General features: G+C 38.1%; 1 protein-coding gene across 1 annotated transcript in view; it reads left to right on the top strand.

The window, feature by feature from the left end:
* The first annotated feature begins 1173 nt into the window (after window positions 1–1173).
* LOC120749039 (leucine-rich repeat flightless-interacting protein 2-like) overlaps window positions 1174–20462 on the top strand; it is a 58522-nt gene continuing 39233 nt past the window's right edge. The window contains 3 exon segments of the mRNA XM_040056130.1: window positions 1174–1750; window positions 9854–9958; window positions 19411–19497. Coding sequence (XP_039912064.1) covers window positions 9869–9958; window positions 19411–19497 — 177 coding nt within the window. The 5' untranslated portion in view covers window positions 1174–1750; window positions 9854–9868.

Here is a 20462-nt window from a genome sequence, read left to right as displayed (position 1 = left end):
TTTCATTCTTTTAGTGTGTGTTAATAAAACTATTTTTGTTCATTTTTAAGCTTAAGCCTGTTTTGCCTTTTTTTTTCCCTCCTAATCTCTCCCTCCCACAGAAAAAGAATAAATACTAAAACCTCTACATTATTTGGTGTTTCTGCCCGGTTTCATTAAATTAAGACCATTACACATGTGATTTCCAACATACAAAATGCCATGTCCTCTAATTATCTCTACACTCTAGAGACACCCTGCACTTAACTACAGAGGTGTTCGAAAGCAAATTACTACCAGCCTAATCCCAAGTTGATCTCACAGAGGAATCTCATAAAATATCATGACTGTTTGTGTATAAACCACAATATATATAATGGTATAGTAATTTCTTTTTTCCCTGTATTTTATCCTTATGATGGCTCCTTGTATTAACACTTTGCTATTACAAAAGTCTGGTTGTGTTTAGGCCAGTCTAAGCTAAGATGCCAAGGTCTGCAAATAATTTTTACCCATAAACCTTGTCTGGCACCCATCCACGCAAATCTTCAGAAAGGCTATTGTGCCATGTTGAAGCGGTGGGAGCTTGGCACACAAACGAGCACAGCGGCTCCCACGGGTCCGGCCGCGGCTGATGCAGGCGAGTCGGGCTGCTGTTCTTCAGCGGCGGCCGCGGTCTCCCGGAAGCTCTGGCACGACCGTTCCCGGGGGAAGGCCGATGAATAAAAACAAGCCCTAGCTAAACCCGGGAATGAAGCACAAAGCAGGCGGTGTCAGGCCTACCTCTACCCAGCACAGCACTGAGTCAGCCGGCCTGCCCGATGATAAGGGCGGGTGAGGCGGAGAGCGTACAGTGCCGTAGGACACACTATAGAGGACAATCCCTCCCCCCTCCCTTCGCTGCCATGCTGAGGAAAGGAGAAGAGGGACGAGAAGAGGGCGCTGCTCCTTCGGATCGCCTCCTCGCCTTCCCTGAGTTGAAAGGCCGCCACAAGGCGCAATCACCCACGCCGCTCTGGAGCTCCAGCAGCCCATCAGTCGTTGGGGAAGGAACCAGGACCCTGGCCGCAGCGCCGAGCGGAGCCGGGCGGGGCGCGCCGCGGCGCGGCACTGCCCACCACTGCTCACCGCCGTCCCTACTACCGCCCCTGCTCTGCGCACGCGGCCCTACCGCTCTCGCCCTTCTCCGCAGCGCTTGCGCGCTTCGCCCCCTCGCCTGCGTGGGGTCCGGGCAAGTGTGGCGGATGTTGGTGGCAGCGTAGGTTGCAGTGTCTCCTGCGCTTCAGCTGTCGGGCACTCGCTCTCTCTCCTGCTCAGCGTCAGCCTCTTCTTCCTTCCGCAGGGACCTGCAGGCGGTTTGAAATTTACCGTAGTCTCTCACTCGAGTTCTCGATGTGGCTGTAAGCGCCCAGCGCTGAAGGGGAGGAGGCAAGAGCGCGGGGCGGGGGAAGAAGACGGCGGCCTGGAGCGCAGCGGCTTGTCTGCTTGCAGTTCCGGTTCCCCCAACCCCTCACGGGGGACGGTGGATAGGGTTAAGTGGGGTAGCAGTTCCCTTGGTGCGGCCCGTGGACGGTCCGCGTCTGGCGGGCACCGGCGTTGCCTTGGGGCGGCTTTGATCCCCTATCTCTGGGCGTAGGGAGTGAGGGAAGGAAGGAGCCTGAAGTGATTCCGGTATCCACGAACCCCTCCCCCCTGGAAGCGCTGGAGGGAAGACTGAAACACTCTCCCTCGCTCCTGAGGTGTCCCGGTGCTGCGGCAGGCTGGCCCGCAGGTAAGGTTCCCTGGGGCCCAGGCAGGGTTAAGGGCGAGGGCCGGGAGGAGGAATGGTGTCAGAGACACAAAAGTCGGGCGACGATGCAGGGCGGGAACTCGGTTCTTCAGGTTTGGAGGAGTGGCTCAGCCGGAACTCGTTGGTCAGGTCGGCGAGCAGAAGCAGAAGCTTGGGGCGGCAGTGTGCGGCCCCTTCCGTGTGGCTGAAGTCGGACTTAGTGCGGGCAGACCAGGGGAAACCGAGCCCGGCCTAGCCCGAGCCTTTCTGGCGGGCTGCTGCTGCTCGCCAGGCGCGATCCATCCTCCTGACCCGCAGGAAGCTGCCGTGCGCCCTTCAGGGGCTGAGTGGAAGCGGTGGAATGAGGGAAAAAGGAAGATGTGCTGAAATCACAGCTGTGTGTATTTCGATGCCTTTCTCTCTCCTACTTCCTCGGAGCACGCTGTTCCTGTGCTCCTACTACCTCCTGTGCTCCCGTCCTACTTCCCACGGCTTCGCTGTTCCCAGAGCGGTAGGGCGTACCCCCTCTGCGTTGCGAGTCGGTTACTCTTGCTGATGCTTAGTCATTTGGGTTTTTAAAAATTATTTTGGATCACGTTATTTTATTTTTAGTATACCCTGTTGCTATAATTGTAAAGACGTTGTTGAGGTTGGTAAGAGATACAAGCATACTCATGAATTTGGAAGGAGCCCAAAACCAGCTCCGGACTGTGACCTGCTCCGTGTGTTTTAAGTGATTTTCAGCTTGAATCCTAGCGTGAGTCTTTGAAGGGCATGGTTATATATTTCACTGATAATAAAAATACTTTGTAGATGAAGTAGTACTGTGTTGACTCTGTATGATGTACTCGGCGATTTTCTCGTTTTAGAGAGACTACAGTCATTTTTTGCTTGAAATAAGGAAGGTCTACGATCAATTTTCTCCCTTTAAAGTATCATTATTAGGGTGAAACATCTTTGGAGATGTGGGGCAGGAGGTTTGTTACAAAGTGTAATATTAAATCAGTGTTTGTCTGAGATCTTTAAACGTTCATTGTGTCTTGATTGTGAAGTGATGTAATTCAGTGTTTTAATTGTGGCCCAGAAACAGTTACCCTCTTAATAGACATCTGCTTCTTGGTTAGTGTAATTGCTTAGTAATGATGTAAGAATAGATAAAAAGTGCTTTAGCAGTACAAAATAGTTTGACGTACATGACATTATTTTGCTATTGTTTCCTGTTACTTGGGTTTGGAGTCTGAAGTCAGTCTTACCTGAACTGAATTCTCGGCTGTAACTGGAAACTTATAGATACAAGACGGTTATGTGAAATGTGTCAGGTGTAGTTTGTTGACCTGAACACCAAATTGACTCCAGAGGAGCTTTTTTGTAAATATCATTCTCTCAGAAGATGGCATAGTACTTTAATACCTGTGAACTGAAAGTGCTGTTTAGACTCTTTGTAGTGGGGATCTGTAAAGGTCTAGATTTTCACATAGCACACAAGTTATGTGTAATGTTAAACATTACAAAAATAGTTAGAACTGCTTTCTGAGAAATTATTTCAATTTTATTATCTTAATATCTGGAAACTAGATAACGTGTAATTGTAGGTAAGGGACAGTTTGTGTTTATGCATTACATGCTCTGTGAAATAGTTTATCTAAGTAACACTGTCTGCTTGCGAAGGTGATGTTAAAGTTCACGTTTCCTTGAGCTAAGCTAGCAGTATTAGATCTGCTTTAAGGGAAGAGATTAAGGGGAATTTACCAAAGAAAGGGCAGGTGGACATAAGTGTTTCTAAGCCTACCGACTTTGCTACCACAGCAGGGACTTAGTCAGCAGGAATGATGTCAGCTGATAGTTTCCTCCGACTGCTGTTTCTTCTAAGAAATACCCAGGACAATTTGTTTCCCTTGCTGCAGTAGCTTTTCTTCAATGTACTGTAACTGTAGCATGAGTATGAAAAAATGTAGGAGAAAGAATGTAGGAGTGTATTAAATTGATGAGGGAAAAATACTTTAAAGAGTTGCAGCTTGTTACAGAATGTGGGTTGTTACCATGGGGCTCTCCATTTCATTTAAAAAAATGAAGCTTCAATATAGCAGTAGTGTTTGGTTTTTTAATGAGCAATAAATCATTCTTTTGCAAAATAACAGAAAGGATATTTGTTTTGAAAAAGCTGACAGTATAAAAATGATGGTTGTTTCATTTTAGAAAAAACGCTTCTGGAAGATCCTTGTATTTTTAAAATTTTTTTAATGCATTTTCTTAATTTTTTTATAGTGCTCATTTTTGTACTGGTATCCCCTTATGTTTTAAAGTTCTATTTGAATTCTTAGTTTATTCATGGATCTTTGGCATTTATAGTAGCACTGATTCTATAAAAGCAAATCTGTGTTATGCTGCTTCTCTGAAAGTTATATATGCTTTATATTGTGCCCTGCAAGATCCTCTGGTGAGTCACCATTATAAGAGCTTTCCAGATGCTGCATGTATGTAATGTGCTTTGTGTAGTAATGTTATCTCCATCCAGTTGCAGCTGTTTGCAACTGACTGGCAGAGAACTCATATTTCATAAAACAAGTTGCCACCACTTGAAATTGCAAGACATTGTTTTGGAATTTTGGTAATTTATGAAGACTGGTGAAGGTCACCAAAGATAGCTTGGTAGATCTGGAGGTGTCTTGTAGTTCTGTAGGGCTGTAGGATGCGTTTAGTACCTTGACTGTCTTGCAATGCTTTACGTGTGTCAATGCTAGCCAGGCACTGTTACACTTCATGGATTCATCAGGCACTTGTAGGCTCTTGCAAGCTGCATAGCGGCTTTTTGATTGTCTTAACTGGGGACTTTCTCTTGGTCTCTAACTTCCTAATGCCAACAAACTGAGGGATTTCAACTCCCTCTAAAGAATTGTAATTCTGTTGCTAAATACCATGAACTCATAAGAAATTGTGTTTCTCAGATTTTAAACCAGCAAGTAAACGGCAAGTATACTGCATTAAGGGGGTGCATTGTGCTGTTGTCTAAAGAGTTTTTTTTTCCTGAAAAAGCTGACATAAGTTTGTCCACTCAGAGCAGAAACTTTGTGCTAACAGTTTTTGAAGTGGGCCATGATTAGATGAACAGCTTCTTAAAACAGAAACACTTCATCAGCTGGAATAACTTTGCCTCCAATATGGTGGTAAACACTAATCTTTTGGCATATTGTAATTATATGCTTTTCCAGTCTTTGCATTTTCCCTTTAAGGTTTCACTCATAGTAGCAACTCTTTTTTGGCAGTTGTCCTTGTTTCAGTTAATAGTCTGAGCAAGGTTATTCTGAACGAAAATTGCAAATAAGTCCTTAAAATTATTACATTAAAACTCAGTCTATACCTTTCACAGTGCATTAAAACCTAATCTATTTCTCTGTCTTCCTACATGCTCCTTTGTTGGGTCATGGTCACCCTGTGATCATGCAACCCTTTTTTCTTGTATGGGTAGTTTTGGACCTATGAACAAACATTAATTGCAAAGAGTGCCCTTGTATGAGGTCTTTCTTCAGAGGAAGACTCTTGTATCTGTCTTGCACAGTTTAAAATTCTTCTATGTCTGTTTGCTTTGTTTCCTTTGCATTTTGCTTGGACAAAGCACGGAAGATCAAGCAAAGAAGATTGTGGTTTCCAATATGATTATGCTCTTTCTCAATTATGAATGCAACTGTTGCAGTACTAATACTTTTGCATTTGGATTCTGTTTCTAAAAGATATTAGTTCTAGAGCTGTGTTGGTCTGCTCTATTGTTGAGTCAATTATACAGAGATGGTGTCTACACAGGTGAATTTTAGTGATCTTGTAGTGATCTTGCTTGAAAGAGAAAAGGGGAGTTTTGGGCTGTTATTTATATCCTGTGCACACTGATCCTATGTATGTAATGCCAAGTATGCTGGCATACACCCAGGCATTCAAAATAAGTGGTGCCATTGAAGGTGGTGAGTGATAGGCCCTGAACGTGTAGTGTAGCGCTTTTTTTCTTTTCTTTTCTTTATTCTTTTTTTTTCTTTTCTCTTTTTTCTCTCTAAGAGAAGTAAGACTTTTTTCTAGGAAGCAAAAAAGAAACAAGGAGACACTTTAGTCAGAAGGTCATAAGAAGCAGACTAGACAGCAAAGACTCATGGAAGAGATAAAATGTGTATATACCTGAAGTGAAGATAAATGAGAGGACATTTGAAGGATTTCATCATAAGTCTTCTGGTTTGTTTGGGGACTTCAGACACTTCAGTGTTTTGGAATGAAATGCAACAGGATGTCACTTCATCAGTTGTGTAATACAATGTGTAACCATGCCTATAGAATTAGGCATTGTAATAGATGTGACTCAGGAATTTTGAACTGTAAGTGCAGCAGATATTATAGTGTTCTTTCCTTTTGTATTAATTTTTCTAAACCATAAAAATCAATAGCAAACTGTTCATTGCTTGTGTTTTGGTATTCTCTTTAGTTATTTTTTAATGAAAATTCTAATGTGACAGCATGTATTAAATTCTTTATCCCAAGCAGCAGCATAGTTCTTTATCCCATGCAGCAAAATAACTTTTTGTGTAATCAGAAAGTTATTGAAGTGAAACATCTTGAAAGTATTTCTGCATGCATATGAAGTACTGGTATCTTATATTTTCCTGAGAAGTAGCGTAATGATATTTATAGTATAAGGTAATTTGCATATTAGCAATATGTCTAGGTTTCTGTAGTGCCTAACTTTATAACAAGAAATTAAATATTCTGACATACATCAGCCTCATTAAAAGTTAAATGGAATGGAAGAAATTGTGACAAGACCCTTGAAGAAATGTTAAAACATCCAATTAAAGAAAGCTTATATTGAGGTTTAGGTTCAAAGTTGAGAACAATAAGAAGTATTGAACTGTGTATTTTCTTTTAGAAAGATTCTTTGGAGGTCACCCTTTGCCCAAAGTATTGTCAATTAAAAAATTGACAATAATAGTCTAATTAAATTTTTACCATCTTCAGGTAAAAACTTTCACAGCATCTCTAGGCTGGTGTTTAACTGTTCTGTTCTTCAACTCCAGGGTCCTCTGTTTGCATATGATTTCTGCTGGAGATGTGGACAGTCTAGATTTGTCTGTACCTGTGCTGTTCTCAAATATGCGGTGTTCTATGTCCTAATGCTTGTGCCAGTGAGAGCATACCTAACAAGCTCACATTCACACACCTAAGGTGTTTACTGACCTTCCCTATACTGACCACCTGCTAGCTGGAGTGCAGGATCTTGCATCCAATAGGAGAGATGCTGTATTGGTTTAGCCTGGACACATATCATGCAGTCAGTGGGGTGACTTCTGACAGTATCAACCCAGGGTTTGACTGATGCTGTTATCCCTCCGAAGTCACTGCTACTGTCACTGTATAGACTTTAAATTTGATTTTACTTCAAACAAGTGCTTCTGTCTAATTTCCTAGTTTCTGTTTAATGTAACTGACAATCCTCTTGCTCTTCAACATGACCAGTTTTGGGCCTGTACCCTGTCAGACAATTTTGCTTATATGATTCACACACAAAAAGATTCCCATCTTCACCTTCGTTATTATCCAGGTCATTCTGCCAAAGGTGGGGCTTGGCAAGCACCCACCACTCTCACCTGTGTCAATAAACAGTGGCCCTACAGTTTTCTTAGTCATTCTTGTGTTTCTGATGTCCTTAGAGTAGCCTTTCTCTTTGTTCTTATCAGCCTTTGCTAGTCTTGGCTTCAGGTGGGTTTTGACTTTCTTAATTGCTCCTTGTAGGCAAAAGGCAATATCTCTGTATAGTTTCTGGGTAATCTGTCCTGTTCCCTCTTGTGTTTGGGCTTAGTCAGGAGTTCTATGGTCCTTCCAGGTGAGAAGCATGGCAGATAGCTGGCAGGGATATCACACTTGCCTCCCTTCACAGTGACTGAGATGAAGTGTGTTTTCCTCATTTAAAGCATTAGCATTGGCATCTAATTTTTATGAAACTACTGCTCTGTAAATAAGTACTTCCTGCAAACTGAACATAGCTATATTAAAATTAGCTATATTTTAGCTATAACCTGTTACATTCCCTAAATCAGTCTGCCAGATAAGAGTATTTCACTTAGTTAACAGACCAGTTTGTCTGTTAGAAATGGTACATTGTTTAAAGGAACAAATGCAGTTCAGGTCTATGGTATGTGCAGTTATTCTGAAGTTTTTACTTCCGTGGTAAATACTTTTTAAAGAAACATGGCCTTTAATGTGTCAGTTAAAATAATTTCATGCTTAGTGACTTTTAGTAGATAGATTGGACTTCTGTTCTTACATGAACCCATTTATTGTCATAATCAGTTCATGTTTTGTCTTTTGGCTGGTGTATAACATTGTTAAAGCCTTCTGTAGTAGGGGTAATACTATTTTGTGTTCATGTAACTTCTAGTTTGGACCCTGTCTGCTTTTAATTTTTGAAGTCAGCCAATAAGAATTACTGCAAAAAGATGCAGATTTTTTGAGACATTCAGAATGTGGACAGCTCTGAGATTAAACTTTTGCCACAGAGATCTTCAAAGTGTTTGTCCATATATTTATCTAAATTTGCCTGAGTACAAGACTTAAGTTTACTTACTTCTTTTTAAGACTAAGAATACAGACTCACCAAAGGGATTAGCAGTGACAATACTGAGCAGATGAAGAATAGCAAAATAATTGTAAAATTTGAGGCAGAGTAAAAAATCTTGCTTCTAAGGGATAGAAAGGAATAGTAGTATAAAGTTATTAAGGGAAGGATGGTGAAAAGGTGTAGAAGCTAAATCTAAGAGGAAAAAAAAAAAAAATCCTGCGATGCTTCTTGTTGTCTTTGAGTGCTAGAAAACACCCCAATATATTTTTGCTTTGTGATTGATGTATATAAGTAATAAAGTAAAAACTCTGCTGGTACAAAAATACCCATTACCTTGGGGTTTTTTTACTCCTTCCCATTTGACTAAACTATAATCAATTACTGAATCTTTGCTAGTTAGATCCAGTAAGAAAGGTAGTTCTTGTACCAGTTCAGTTTCGTAAGGATAGCCAATACTAGTTACCTTTTAGATATCTTCTTCTTGCAAATAGAAATTTTTATTATAACTAAGGTGTTTTCTCAAATCCTGTGTAGGATACTTACCTTGTTAAATAGCTAGACTACCACCAAATTCTAGGTTGACATTTGGGAGGACCTGGATGTCTGGAATTAGGATTTCTTTAGAATATTTGAAAAAAAACTATTATAGTTCTGGGGTTTTGAGATTTTTTTTCTTGTGTAACATTTTTCTGGTTGTGGCTGTATGGGCTGTGTTTTGTTTGTCATTTTTACATGCTTGCAATTCATAAGAGGTTTCTGGAGGAAATGTAAGAGGATATCTTACATATTCTGGTTATATGGTAGTAGTATGTTTCTCTCTTCATTTCCCAATTTGAGAATCTTGTTAGGCAAAAGAGTGGTGTGGTTTTTTTGTTGGTTGGTTTTTTGGGTGTTTTTTTGGTTTTGTTTTTTTAGTGTAAAGTTGTCTTTATTTCTGCCATAGTAAAACTTTTGCTTTAGAAGACAGCAGTTTAGTTGCAACTCCATGAGAACAGCTGCGTTAAAATGTAAATAAGCCACATCTACCTACTTGGATGCTTAGTAAAGTTTGTCTGCTGAGTCTTTTGTGTTTTGAGGAGAACTCTAATGATCATGTAAGTTTAATTCTTGAACGCTTTGTTGTCTATAGGTTTTTTTTTTTCACATTCATAACTTAAAAGGATATCTCTTGTTAGGGGTTCCATAAATTGACAGACAACAGAAGTATCCTTTTTGAGCCAGGAGCAGTTAACTGTTGTGCCTGACTTTGAAGCTGTAGGTAAACTAGTGGGTTCTGTTCAGTCGAAAAATTCTATATGTGCACTTTGAAGAATGCAGTGGTGGTCTGTAAAGCTACCACAAGCTTTTGTGATAAAGTTTTACTATTACATGCCAATTGCATGTAGATTTCTTGAGTACTATGTATCTAAGGATTGGAAAACTAAGGATATTTTGGAGTGTAGGTTGGTTGATTGTTTTTATTTCCAGATCTTAATTAAAACTGGGCTTTGTCCTGTCTGTGTTTTCAAATACAGATTCAGAAAATAAAGATGGGAACTCCTGGATCAGGACGGAAGAGAACTCCAGTGAAAGACAGGTTTTCTGCAGAAGATGAAGCTCTAAGCAACATTGCCAGAGAGGTTTGCTAATTTTAAAGTGTCTTGAATTCAGAAATAGGGATGAAAGTAATCTCATTATCCAGGAAGAGGTAATTTTTTTTAAGATGTGCATAAAAAAGTGTAATTAGCCAAAATTATGGCAATTAATATAAGGTAAGAGAATGAGCAAAAAATCATATTAACTGAAATGTCAGCAAAGTGAGATATTAACTGTATGACTAGTGTTACTTCGGATTTACACTTAAGCCTAGCAGCTATTTCTACAGATACTTGCATGCTTAAAGGTAAGTTAAAAAATCCACATGCTATATCAAGTGTAAAACTAAAAACCATACACATTTATCCTATTACAGTGTGTAGTATTCTTAAGATGGGAAGTATAGTATATTAGTGTTGAATGTGTAGTAGTCATTATTGAAATGTATTCGTAATAGAATCTGTTTCAAATGTGAGAAGTCACATTTCTTTCCAAATAAGCCTAATATTTACACCGTACCAGAAATTTCACCGCCTAAAAAAGAGGGCTAGAGATAACCAGCAAAATGTGCAATTAACGAGAAGTTGATACAAAGGGGAATTTTGTCCCACTGGATATAGGCAGTTGGATTAAAGTCTTAGAGATGTCTGTTTGGACCAGAGTTTCTCTAGGTGGGAATGCTGTGGCTAGGGAATAAAAACCTTAATACTGTTTGTATACAACTGGATCCATGTTCTTTGGGTCTACATTATCTACAAAACTGCTTGCCCTAGTTGGCATGAATGAGTACAGAATGCAGATTCTAATTGACTTTGTAATGTAAATAGTTGTCTGTATATGTATGTAAGACAAAATAAGTAGGTGATAGGTGTCTGAAGAGAAAGCTTCTTTAGGCATATTCAAGTGTATCTATCATAAATTGTAGGTAAAAGGCTGTTTCAGTAAAAAAAAAAATTAGTTGGTAAATTTTCAGAAAGTCGTGTTCACAGTCATGTTCTAATTCTAATGGAAAGTCTCACTCTATCAGCCAAGTTCTCTGTGGGACTCTGGATCATGTGTGATCTCACTCATCAAATTCCATCTCTCATTTTTTAGGGAAAAAGTGAATAAAAAAGAAATAATATGGCCTTAAATTTCCTTGAGTATATGCATGCTTTCATAACATCAGCTTGTTGTTCAACCTGGAAAAGTATCTCAATAGCAAGATGTAATACATATTATCTTACTTAAAATTACTGTTGGGCTCTGTTCTCTCACATCCCATTTACTTAACAAGAATTGAATTGAGTCCTGTAATCCACGTGTCTTCGGTGCAAAATCTTCCTAAAGGTGTTCTAGGTATTAGGAGACGGTAAACAGGCTGCACTTTGGATGATCTGTGTGGTGAAACTGCATAAAAGTACTCTGGGATTTAGAGCAGTCACAAAATGGCACTAGGAAGTATTGGAATTTGTAATGCAAAAACTCTAGTGAAGTGACTCTAATGTAGTGTATGACATTTGAGGGTTGTTTTTCTCTAGAAGTTCAGATTACAGAAAGTGCTATTATTATTCTTTGTTACCACTTTTAATTTGACAGAATTGTAATTTCCTTGTTCTATGGCATGTGTCAAAAAAAAAAGAGATTATCTTCCTTTTAGTACCAGTAAACATTGCCTTCTAGGAAATTTGGTTTAAAGAATTCTTTGGCACTGATCCCCTAAGGTCATTTCTATATAGTGATTTTTCTGCACTGTTTAAATCTGATGTCATTTTACATGAAGATATTAATGGAAGATAAGGGCAATATTGTAGAATTCTAGGTTCCTGGTCAGACTGCTTCCTCTGATACTTCTTCAGTTTTTTTCCATCTTTCCTCTGCATCAGAAAACTTTTTTCTTCTGTTGGCCGTCCCATCCCCTTTATTTCTTGTACTTCTGTTATGTAGAGAGCTCTTCCAATGTTTTCCTTTGTGTCGGACTATGCATTGAGACAAGCATTTTTACAATGTCTCTGTGTTACACACAAATATACTAAAACATCAACATTGCAGTGAATTTCTGCCTTATTCCAAGAACTTCTGCATTACTAAACCTCTTTCTTAGGAATTTACTTTTTATACTATGGTGTATTATTTTTCCTGGCATTGAATTTCCTTGCTCACTGGAACTGAGGAAAAGAAAGGTGATGTATATATCCAGGGACAGGAATCTCTCTGTGCATCCTTTCCTGGAAGCAATGCACTCTCCCTATTTCACAGTGTCTGAAGTGAGATTGCTCAGTGTTGATCAGTTTGGCAGTCTTGTCTTGGTACAGCGGTTTATCATGCTTTTTTCAAAAGCTACAGGAGTAGGTGTAGCTAAATTGTCCATGTGTTCCCTGCAAGGAAATAAAGGAACTGTGGGTGTAAAAGCACCCCACTATATTAAAATGGAGTAGTGGTGAGTGTAATAGTGTATAGCAAGGTTAATTTGAAGTCTGCTTATCTTTTAAAAGAGAAAAAAAGCCTATCTCCTGAAAATACAGAGTTTGGTTTTATGACTTTTTGGTTCTTTCTCTAGCTTTTGTAATGGATTCTGAAACTGTTAGCTTTCTCAGACTGACAAAGAATAAGTCACCTGGTGTAGAAGACAATTTCATATACCTTGTGCAAAGTTCGAGCTTCCCGAAGTACAGGTAATGATTGTCTAGTGTAACTTCAGGCTCCCAGCAACATTATATTCTCATTTGTTAAACAAAAAGGATTCCCATTTAACTAGATAAATTAAAATTGAGGTTCATATTCTCAAGGTTATGTTCACAGTCTACATTGAATAAAGCTGATATGATCTCAAGATAATCATCCCTGTGTGTTTGTAGTGGGACTTCTCTGATTATTAAATCCTTTTGTGGACAGATTATCTTTGGGTGAGTTATGCATCACTGCTTCACTTGTCTTTGTGTTTTGCAGACAAATTGTTCATTTTAAATATTTAGCAGTAACCTGTCATCACCATCTTTTGGGATTACGTGAGACCTCTTTTCCAAAACCAGTCAGATTATGTGACAACAGAGGTTTCAGTCACTTCTGTGTTCTGCCTGTGGTTCATGCTCAGATACAATGAATATCATGGCAGAGGGTGAGAAGAGTGACACGTGTCATCTCACCATCCTCAACCTGCCAAACAGGAATTTCAAGACACAGTCAGGATTTACCATTCATAACTTTTTTTTTGGGTGCTACCATCAGCAACTCTTTGATTCTTCTAGGCTGTGTAACTAGATCACAGAACTAGAGCTTGTGGACAAGCTACATTGCAACAGTGTCCACTGGATTTCTACCTTGTAGAATGTTGTCTCTGTGTTTTGGTTTGGTGGGATTTTTTTCAAGAGCTGTTCCCATGAATATTTGTAGTAAGAGCATGGAAAACTCTTAAGGTGTTTTCTCATGGGAGAGAATAAAGATTCATTTTTATTTAGAATTCACTTTGTGATTGCTCAACTTTGAGTAGAGGGCAGTTGTTCTTACTTTGATAAAGATGTAATGTTGCTGAATTGCCATGGTAGAAAAAGCTGAATTAAGTATTTTTAAATGTTCGAGGGCAATATAATGAATTTAGTACCAGTTAAGAGTCTTTGTCGTATGAATCTATTTAAAGTTTAGTATGTGGTTTTCTCTTCATGTAGGTTCAGCTTCTGTTAAGAAAACAAGCCAAGTCCCAAAGAATTCCATCCTCATGGAAATTGTCTTTGTAGATGCTAGATGATTTTTTAATTTTGTTTTAGTAAGAGGTCACTAAATATTTTTCAACTGCCTATTTCTACCTTAGTATTAATTCAAAGCCTTGTTTGCTTTTGTTTTTGATAGTGATTAAGGATATTTTATAGAATATAAGATAATCTAGAGATTTTATTTTATATATATGAATCTGTACAATAAATGGAAAAAGAATGAGACATCAGAAATAAAGACACTTAAACCTTTAAGTCATGTTAAAATGTAAGATTTTGTTGTGTGTAGGCAACTGGGGAAGAGACATCAGAAGTGGAAAAGAGAGATTTCTGACAAGCTGTAAGAAATACTTTTGGCACATAAATGATGGTGTTGCCTTGATTTCATGAGACAGTATGGAGATAAGGGCAAAAAGCATGGAAATGAGAATGCAGAAGAATTGAGCAGCAGAAGGAATCATAGAATGGTTTGGATTGTAAGGAACCCATACAGATCATCTAATTCCAACACCCCTGCCATGGGCACAGAATCCTTTGTTTTCTTAATGAGAAAAGATGAAATTAAGTTTCTGTACGTAGTTATCTATTAAGATACATTTTTAAAATGCTTGCTCTGATGCTTAGTCAGAGCTGGCAGCGCCTACTAGTGCCGTTCTATGCACCCGTGGCAGACAGGGAGCAGGGGGTCCCGCAGCAGGGGCAGTCAGTGCCCTCACCGCTGCCATCTGGTGGAAGAAGTAAAATGCTCCTTAACCGGGCCTCCTGCGTTGGAACCTGCAGGACTGCATATCCCTTGGCAGAGAGAGAAACGAGTTCTGTGTCATGTATGCATCAGTCCACGATGACAAAAGAATTCTAATTTTTTCACAGGTGAATAACATTTTAGGATAGCCTGTATTTTAACCTTATGAAGCTTTTATGCTGAATATGAGCTAATTAAAGAATCATCTTCTCCAGAGTATAAAAATTAAAAATAAATACTGTTGCTTTCTAGTAAATTCCTTCTTGCAGGCAAGGGAAGGAAAAAGATGGAGATAGATGTTATGTTTCTCCTTACTCAACATGGACGGAAGCCTCTACCATATCAATTCTGTGTTAATAACATACTATTTACCTGGGAAAAACATGGTTGTTGCTATGAAGAGACTAAGAAAAATAACATCAGAAAGGAGAAAATCCAGACTCAGTTGTTGCAAAGGCATTCAGGTTAAAGTCTTGGCTTTCTTTTTTTCTTTCTTTCTTTCTAAAAATATCTTTGATTTAACTGAAGAAGTCATGTTATCCTTGAAAGCTGACATAAAAGTGTCCAAAAGATTGTGGTAGAATATGTATTTAAAAACAAAGATTAAAAAAATTGAAGAAGTAGAGATTACTTTCTAAATTACTATAAATAGTTTATAATAATTGGTTTTTAGGTGAAAATCAGGAAACTGACCGTGTCACCTCCTGGAAGGAGAAGATTATCTGGCTGCTTCTATATTTACTAAACATATGCAATAAAATAAACCAATCAAAGTGAATACTGTTGTAAGGTACTGCTTAACTACTTGAAAACAGCCAATATAATAATCTTACAGTATGAAATGCTTTTTATGCAGGTACAAGGAAACATTGATTTTTTTTTTAATGTAATGGTTTTTGGTATCTATTTTGAAATTAGGAATTCCAGATCTCAGTGGTGAACAGATTGTTTTGTTTTGTTACTTAGACCAGAGCTAATATTCAAAGAAATATAGGATGGCTTTAAAAACACAAATTTGTCTTAGAGTAGAACATAAACATGAATAATATGAGTGTGTTCATATACAAAAGAGAATTTGGAGATTTAGTTATAAATTAATAGTTTATTAATTAGCCCCGTTTTTCTTACCCAAACAAAGTTACAAGGACCTCTTCCTTGTTTTCCTATCCAATTTCTTTGGTTACAAAGATCTCCTCTGTAGTCTATGTATGTCCTTTTTTGATCAATTCTCTGAATAAATTCCATGCTGAATTATTGTCTCTTTACCTAATGGCTATTTGCCCTATAGATTTTATAACATTCTTTCCATTTAAGCTACCTGCGTAAGTGTACCAGGATTAAAAACCTCGTATCTTATTTGCAGTTAAAGTCTTCAAGAAAATTCAGCTTTCCTATTTCTTTTTATTGGTTCAAAGTTCCCTTAGGAAGCTTCTGAAATAGTGTCAGGGTTGCTAGATCTTGGACAATACACAGTTGAATATTTACTTCAGAAAAATAGAAACTTGGTATATAGCTTTTTAATAAGCTGTACCTCACAATTATATTACAATAGATATTTATCTTAATATATTTTATTAATGTGTGTGTGGTCTAAGGACTATATAGAGAATAATGACCAGGTTAAACTGAAATCAAGACTGTAGTAGGCAGACTGGACTTTGTTTGATGCAGGCTGTAGAAAGCAATCTGTATTGACTTCCAAGCTACTATGAGCAAGGAATAGTGATGTATTTGGTATGTTCTCTCAAATCAAATACTAGTTGAATTGAAAAGCATGAAATATGACTGCCTCTACTTTTGCTGGTTTATTCAAGAAAATTAAAGTAGTCTAGTGTTTCTTTGCTGTTTTCTGTACTCGAAACTTTATCCAAAGCTATTGTGGCTCTACATTTTCCTTCGCAGATATTTAATGACTTTATTTCAATGTAGCTGATGATTTTGTTTTGTTTTGTTAAGGATTTGTTGGTAGTAATTTGTTTCACAACTTTTATGGGCTTTTTCAGTAAGGCAACAGAGTAAATAGCAGCACACAGGAAGAAAATTATATCCTTTTGAATTATGGTTCTTTCTCTATTATTGTTAATTTTAAATTTCAGTAACATAGCTATGAAGAATTGTTTGGCTGCTGCATCAGTAGCATGAGGCCTGTGCTCCAAGAAATCTGCTGAGAATTAAGAATTATTTGGTATTATGGCCTTTCGAATGGTACTGTAATTTGTCTGTTGCTCTGAGGTATGGTGAAGAAAGCCTGAGAACTTCTCTTTTAGTTAACTTGCCAAGGTTTTTTTTTTTTTTTCTTTTTTGATATTGTATGCTTTTTAGAGGAATCTAGTTGCTCAGATTAAAAATTATTGTAATATTAAGCCATTTCTTTAAAAAAAAAAAGTCTCTAAAAAGATTTTCTTTTTCTTATATTTCAGGCACCCATTTTATGACAAATATTTGTAAATTCACTTGTGTTTTATCAAGGGTTTACTAAATTAGAAGAATTGTAGCTTCTCTTTTACTGTAGGATTTTAAAGTTAGTTCTCTGGGTGTAGGACTAGGAGAGAGTGGTGAAATGTGAATTGATTTTTAGCATGACTTAGTAAACCAATTAACTTTATCTTTAACAGTAAAACCTTGCCAGAGCATAAAGGCCAAATGCATCTATCTGCTATTTTATAGACAAAACTAAACCCAGACATTTATATGTGACAGAGTGATATGGGCTACAAATGGAAGTACTTCCTGTTGAGTGGCAATTTCCTTGTTTTGCTTGTGTGTTGTCATCAAGTAGAAAGAAGAGTAACTTTATGCTGCTTCGAAAAAAAGGATTACATTATGGTGGTCAGGAGTTGGTACAGCCTTGGAATTGTTTTATTTGCATATGCAAAATAAAGAAGAAAATAGTCTTCAGGAGTCATTTGGAGTTAAGACAAACTATTTTGAGTAATAAACCTATAGTGAGTCTGCCTTCTGTCTTGTCATTATTTGATATTTTTGTGCCTGTAGTTTAATCATAATTTGACGTTAATATCCCAGTTATATACCTATTTTGTTTTCCTGAAGCACAGTAAAATAGTCTTACACGTTTCCAATGTTTTACATAAACATTTGCTGTGTCAGTGGCAAAAGCAGGGAAAACCCTATCCTTAATCAAAAGCAAAAACTTTCTGATTTTACATTTTAAGAACTTTTATAATTGGCTGGTTGTTAGGAGTTCTGAATTTTTAGCTGCTACTGACTCTTAAAAGTTTTTAATTAACTGTCCTGGTTTGGAAAGAGAGGTGTCTGCCAGGGAAAGCCGGAGCTTCCCTTGGAATGGAGAATGTAAACCCCCTCCTTCAAATTATTGTAATTTTGAAATTAAGGGGCCTTCAGGCCAAGATAGGGGAATAGGAATAACAGTTCTTTACTAGGAATATTAAAAATAAGAACATAGTAGTACCAAAAAAGCAAACAAAAAAGAAAACACTGACAGAGTCAGAATACAACCTGACACCCTCTCGGTCAGGGTGTTGGTAGCAGTTAAATTAAGTCCTCCTGGTGTGACAGATGTGGTTCTGTTGGAGCAGAGATGATCCTGTCGAAGGGTGTCGTTTTCTCTGAAGGTCCAGTGGTGGTGAGATGGGTTCGGTCTTCCTCTGGGAATCTAGTGGAAACAGGCTGTCTTGTTGTTTTGAATCTCAGGTTTTATCCAGGTGGGAATGCTTGGCTCCTCCCACTGCATGCAGCATCTCATAATGGGATGGTGTAATTTTATCTGTCATGCAGTGAGCCTTAATGGCCCATTAACAGAACGTATACCCCTGCAGGGAGGATGGGTCATGGAAGAGATAAAAACACTACCCCCACCTGCTTTAACAGCTGGCCTATTAACAGAAGACACCCGTCTCCTCCCACCCAGGGTCACAAGGAACGGGGCATAGAAGAGAAGAAAAACACCTCCCCAACCCGTTTTAGCAGATGGCAATAGATTAAATGCTTTTGTTTACATCTTGCATTGCAACCTAAGACATTAATAGTACATACACAACTGTAATCTCTGGTGAAAACCTGTCTTCAGTGGTTTAATATTTAAAGAATTTGAGAAAATTTTTGTCAACTCATTATTCAAACATGAAAAAACTGAGTTTGTGTTTTCCTCAAACTTCACCTGTATGGCAAAATTTATTCCCTCATATTCCCAGGGCTCTTTAATACCTTTATCAATTACACTGTCAGTGGGATTGAGTATACCCCTCAGCAAGTTTGCAGATCTGTGAAGCAGAGTGGTGCAGTTGGTACAACAGGAGGATGGGATACCATTCAGGGCCATCTGGACAAAGTTGGGCCAATGAAACTCAGTTGAAGTTCAACAAGTCCAAGTACAACATACTGCATGTCAGTCAGGGCAATCTCCGATGTGAGTCCAGACTGGGAGAAAAACTTGTTGATGGCCACAAAGGCTGGTGGCTCCAGAGGACTGGAGCACCTCACCTCTAAAGAAAGGCTGAGAGAGCTGGGGTTGTTCAGCCTAGAGAAGAGATGGATTTGGGGAGACTTCACTGTGACCTTCCAGTACCTGAAAGGGGCTTATGAAAAACAGGGAGGGTGACTTTTTTAACACAGGCAGATAGCGTTAGGACATAGGGGCATGTATGGTTTTAAACTAAAGGAGAGTAGGTTTAGATTAGATGTTAGGAGGAAATTCTTACTAAGAGATTGCTGAGGCACTAGAACAGGTTGGCCAGAGAAGTTGTGGATGTCCCATCCTTGGAACTCTTCAAGGCCAGGTTGGAAGGGGGCACTGAGCGATCTGGTTTAGTAGATGGCGCCTGATCTGGGCGTTGAAACTAGATGGTCTTTAGGGTCACTTCACACCCAAGCCATTCTATGACTTTTTTAATGAACATCTAATTCTTTCAACCAGCAGTACTATCTTTAAATTTAGAGTTAGGTACATATTCTTTTTGAAATTTCTTTTTTTATTACTTCTGTATTATGATGTTAGTCATAATGTGTACTTGTGAAGAGATTGAATACTCAAACCATTATTCAAAAAACTTTTTTTAAACTGTAATTGTTTTCCATCTGCTTGTAGGCAGAAGCCAGACTTGCAGCAAAACGGGCAGCTCGAGCAGAGGCAAGAGATATACGTATGAGAGAGCTGGAGCGACAGCAAAAAGAGGTAGTGTAACTCACAAGGAATTACTGCAAACCATTACAAAAAATTCATAATGTATTTTATTTCTGCATTTCCATAAGATTTTGTCTTTTAGTGTAATTCAGCTTTGTGTGAGTATTTTCAGCATTAGAATTGGATTATACTGAAAGGATTCACAGGAAATATCTGTGTTAAAATCTTTATTTTAAAAAAAATTATTAAAATGAGGTAATATTTACATATACAGTTGTGTGTTGCTCCACATGTTTCTTCTAAAAAAAATTTACATTTCTTAAGAAAAAAAGTCCTAGAAACTGGGTTTTCAGCAGTTTGGTTATTGCATAGTTGTTGCATTTAATTCAGGTTTTGGCATTGCATGTAAAACATTGAGAATTTATTATTTATCATGATTACAGTCAAGTCCATATAATGCTTATACTTGGTTGTTGTGGAGGTATTTTTCTGTGGTAATTAGTGAAATACGCAAAACATTTTTTGCCTCAATTTTATATGGTTCTTACTGTGCATGCAGTTTCAGTTTTTGAATGCTGCTGTAGGTAGCTGCTATTATTCTGAAGATTACATGATAACTAATGTAGGTCTGAGTTTTCAATTCAGGAATCCAGTCGTGTGTGGTGACTGTAATTTATATTATAAATGTTTTGTTTGGTTTTCTTTTTACATTCTGTAGTTTTATCAGCATTCTTATGATAGAAAATGGGCTTATATCCAGAAATGGATGCTAGGCTAAAATCACCTGTTGTGCATGTTTTTGCCACTCAGAGAGCTAACATAGGATTTTGGAGGAAGTAACATACTAATGGTTTGCTATGTGGTATTTCAAAGTGTTATGTATAAAATAAATATATACACATACGTGTACACACACATATACATATAGACTATATATGTGTGTGGTTCAGTTATATATGTACATACTCTAACCCTCCCCTAACCACTGTTCCCCTGGATCCTTTCACTGGTCTCCA

This window comes from Hirundo rustica, chromosome 1 (genome assembly GCF_015227805.2).
Source record: "Hirundo rustica isolate bHirRus1 chromosome 1, bHirRus1.pri.v3, whole genome shotgun sequence".
NCBI lineage: Eukaryota > Metazoa > Chordata > Aves > Passeriformes > Hirundinidae > Hirundo > Hirundo rustica.
This window is presented reverse-complemented; position numbering and strand designations above follow the sequence as displayed.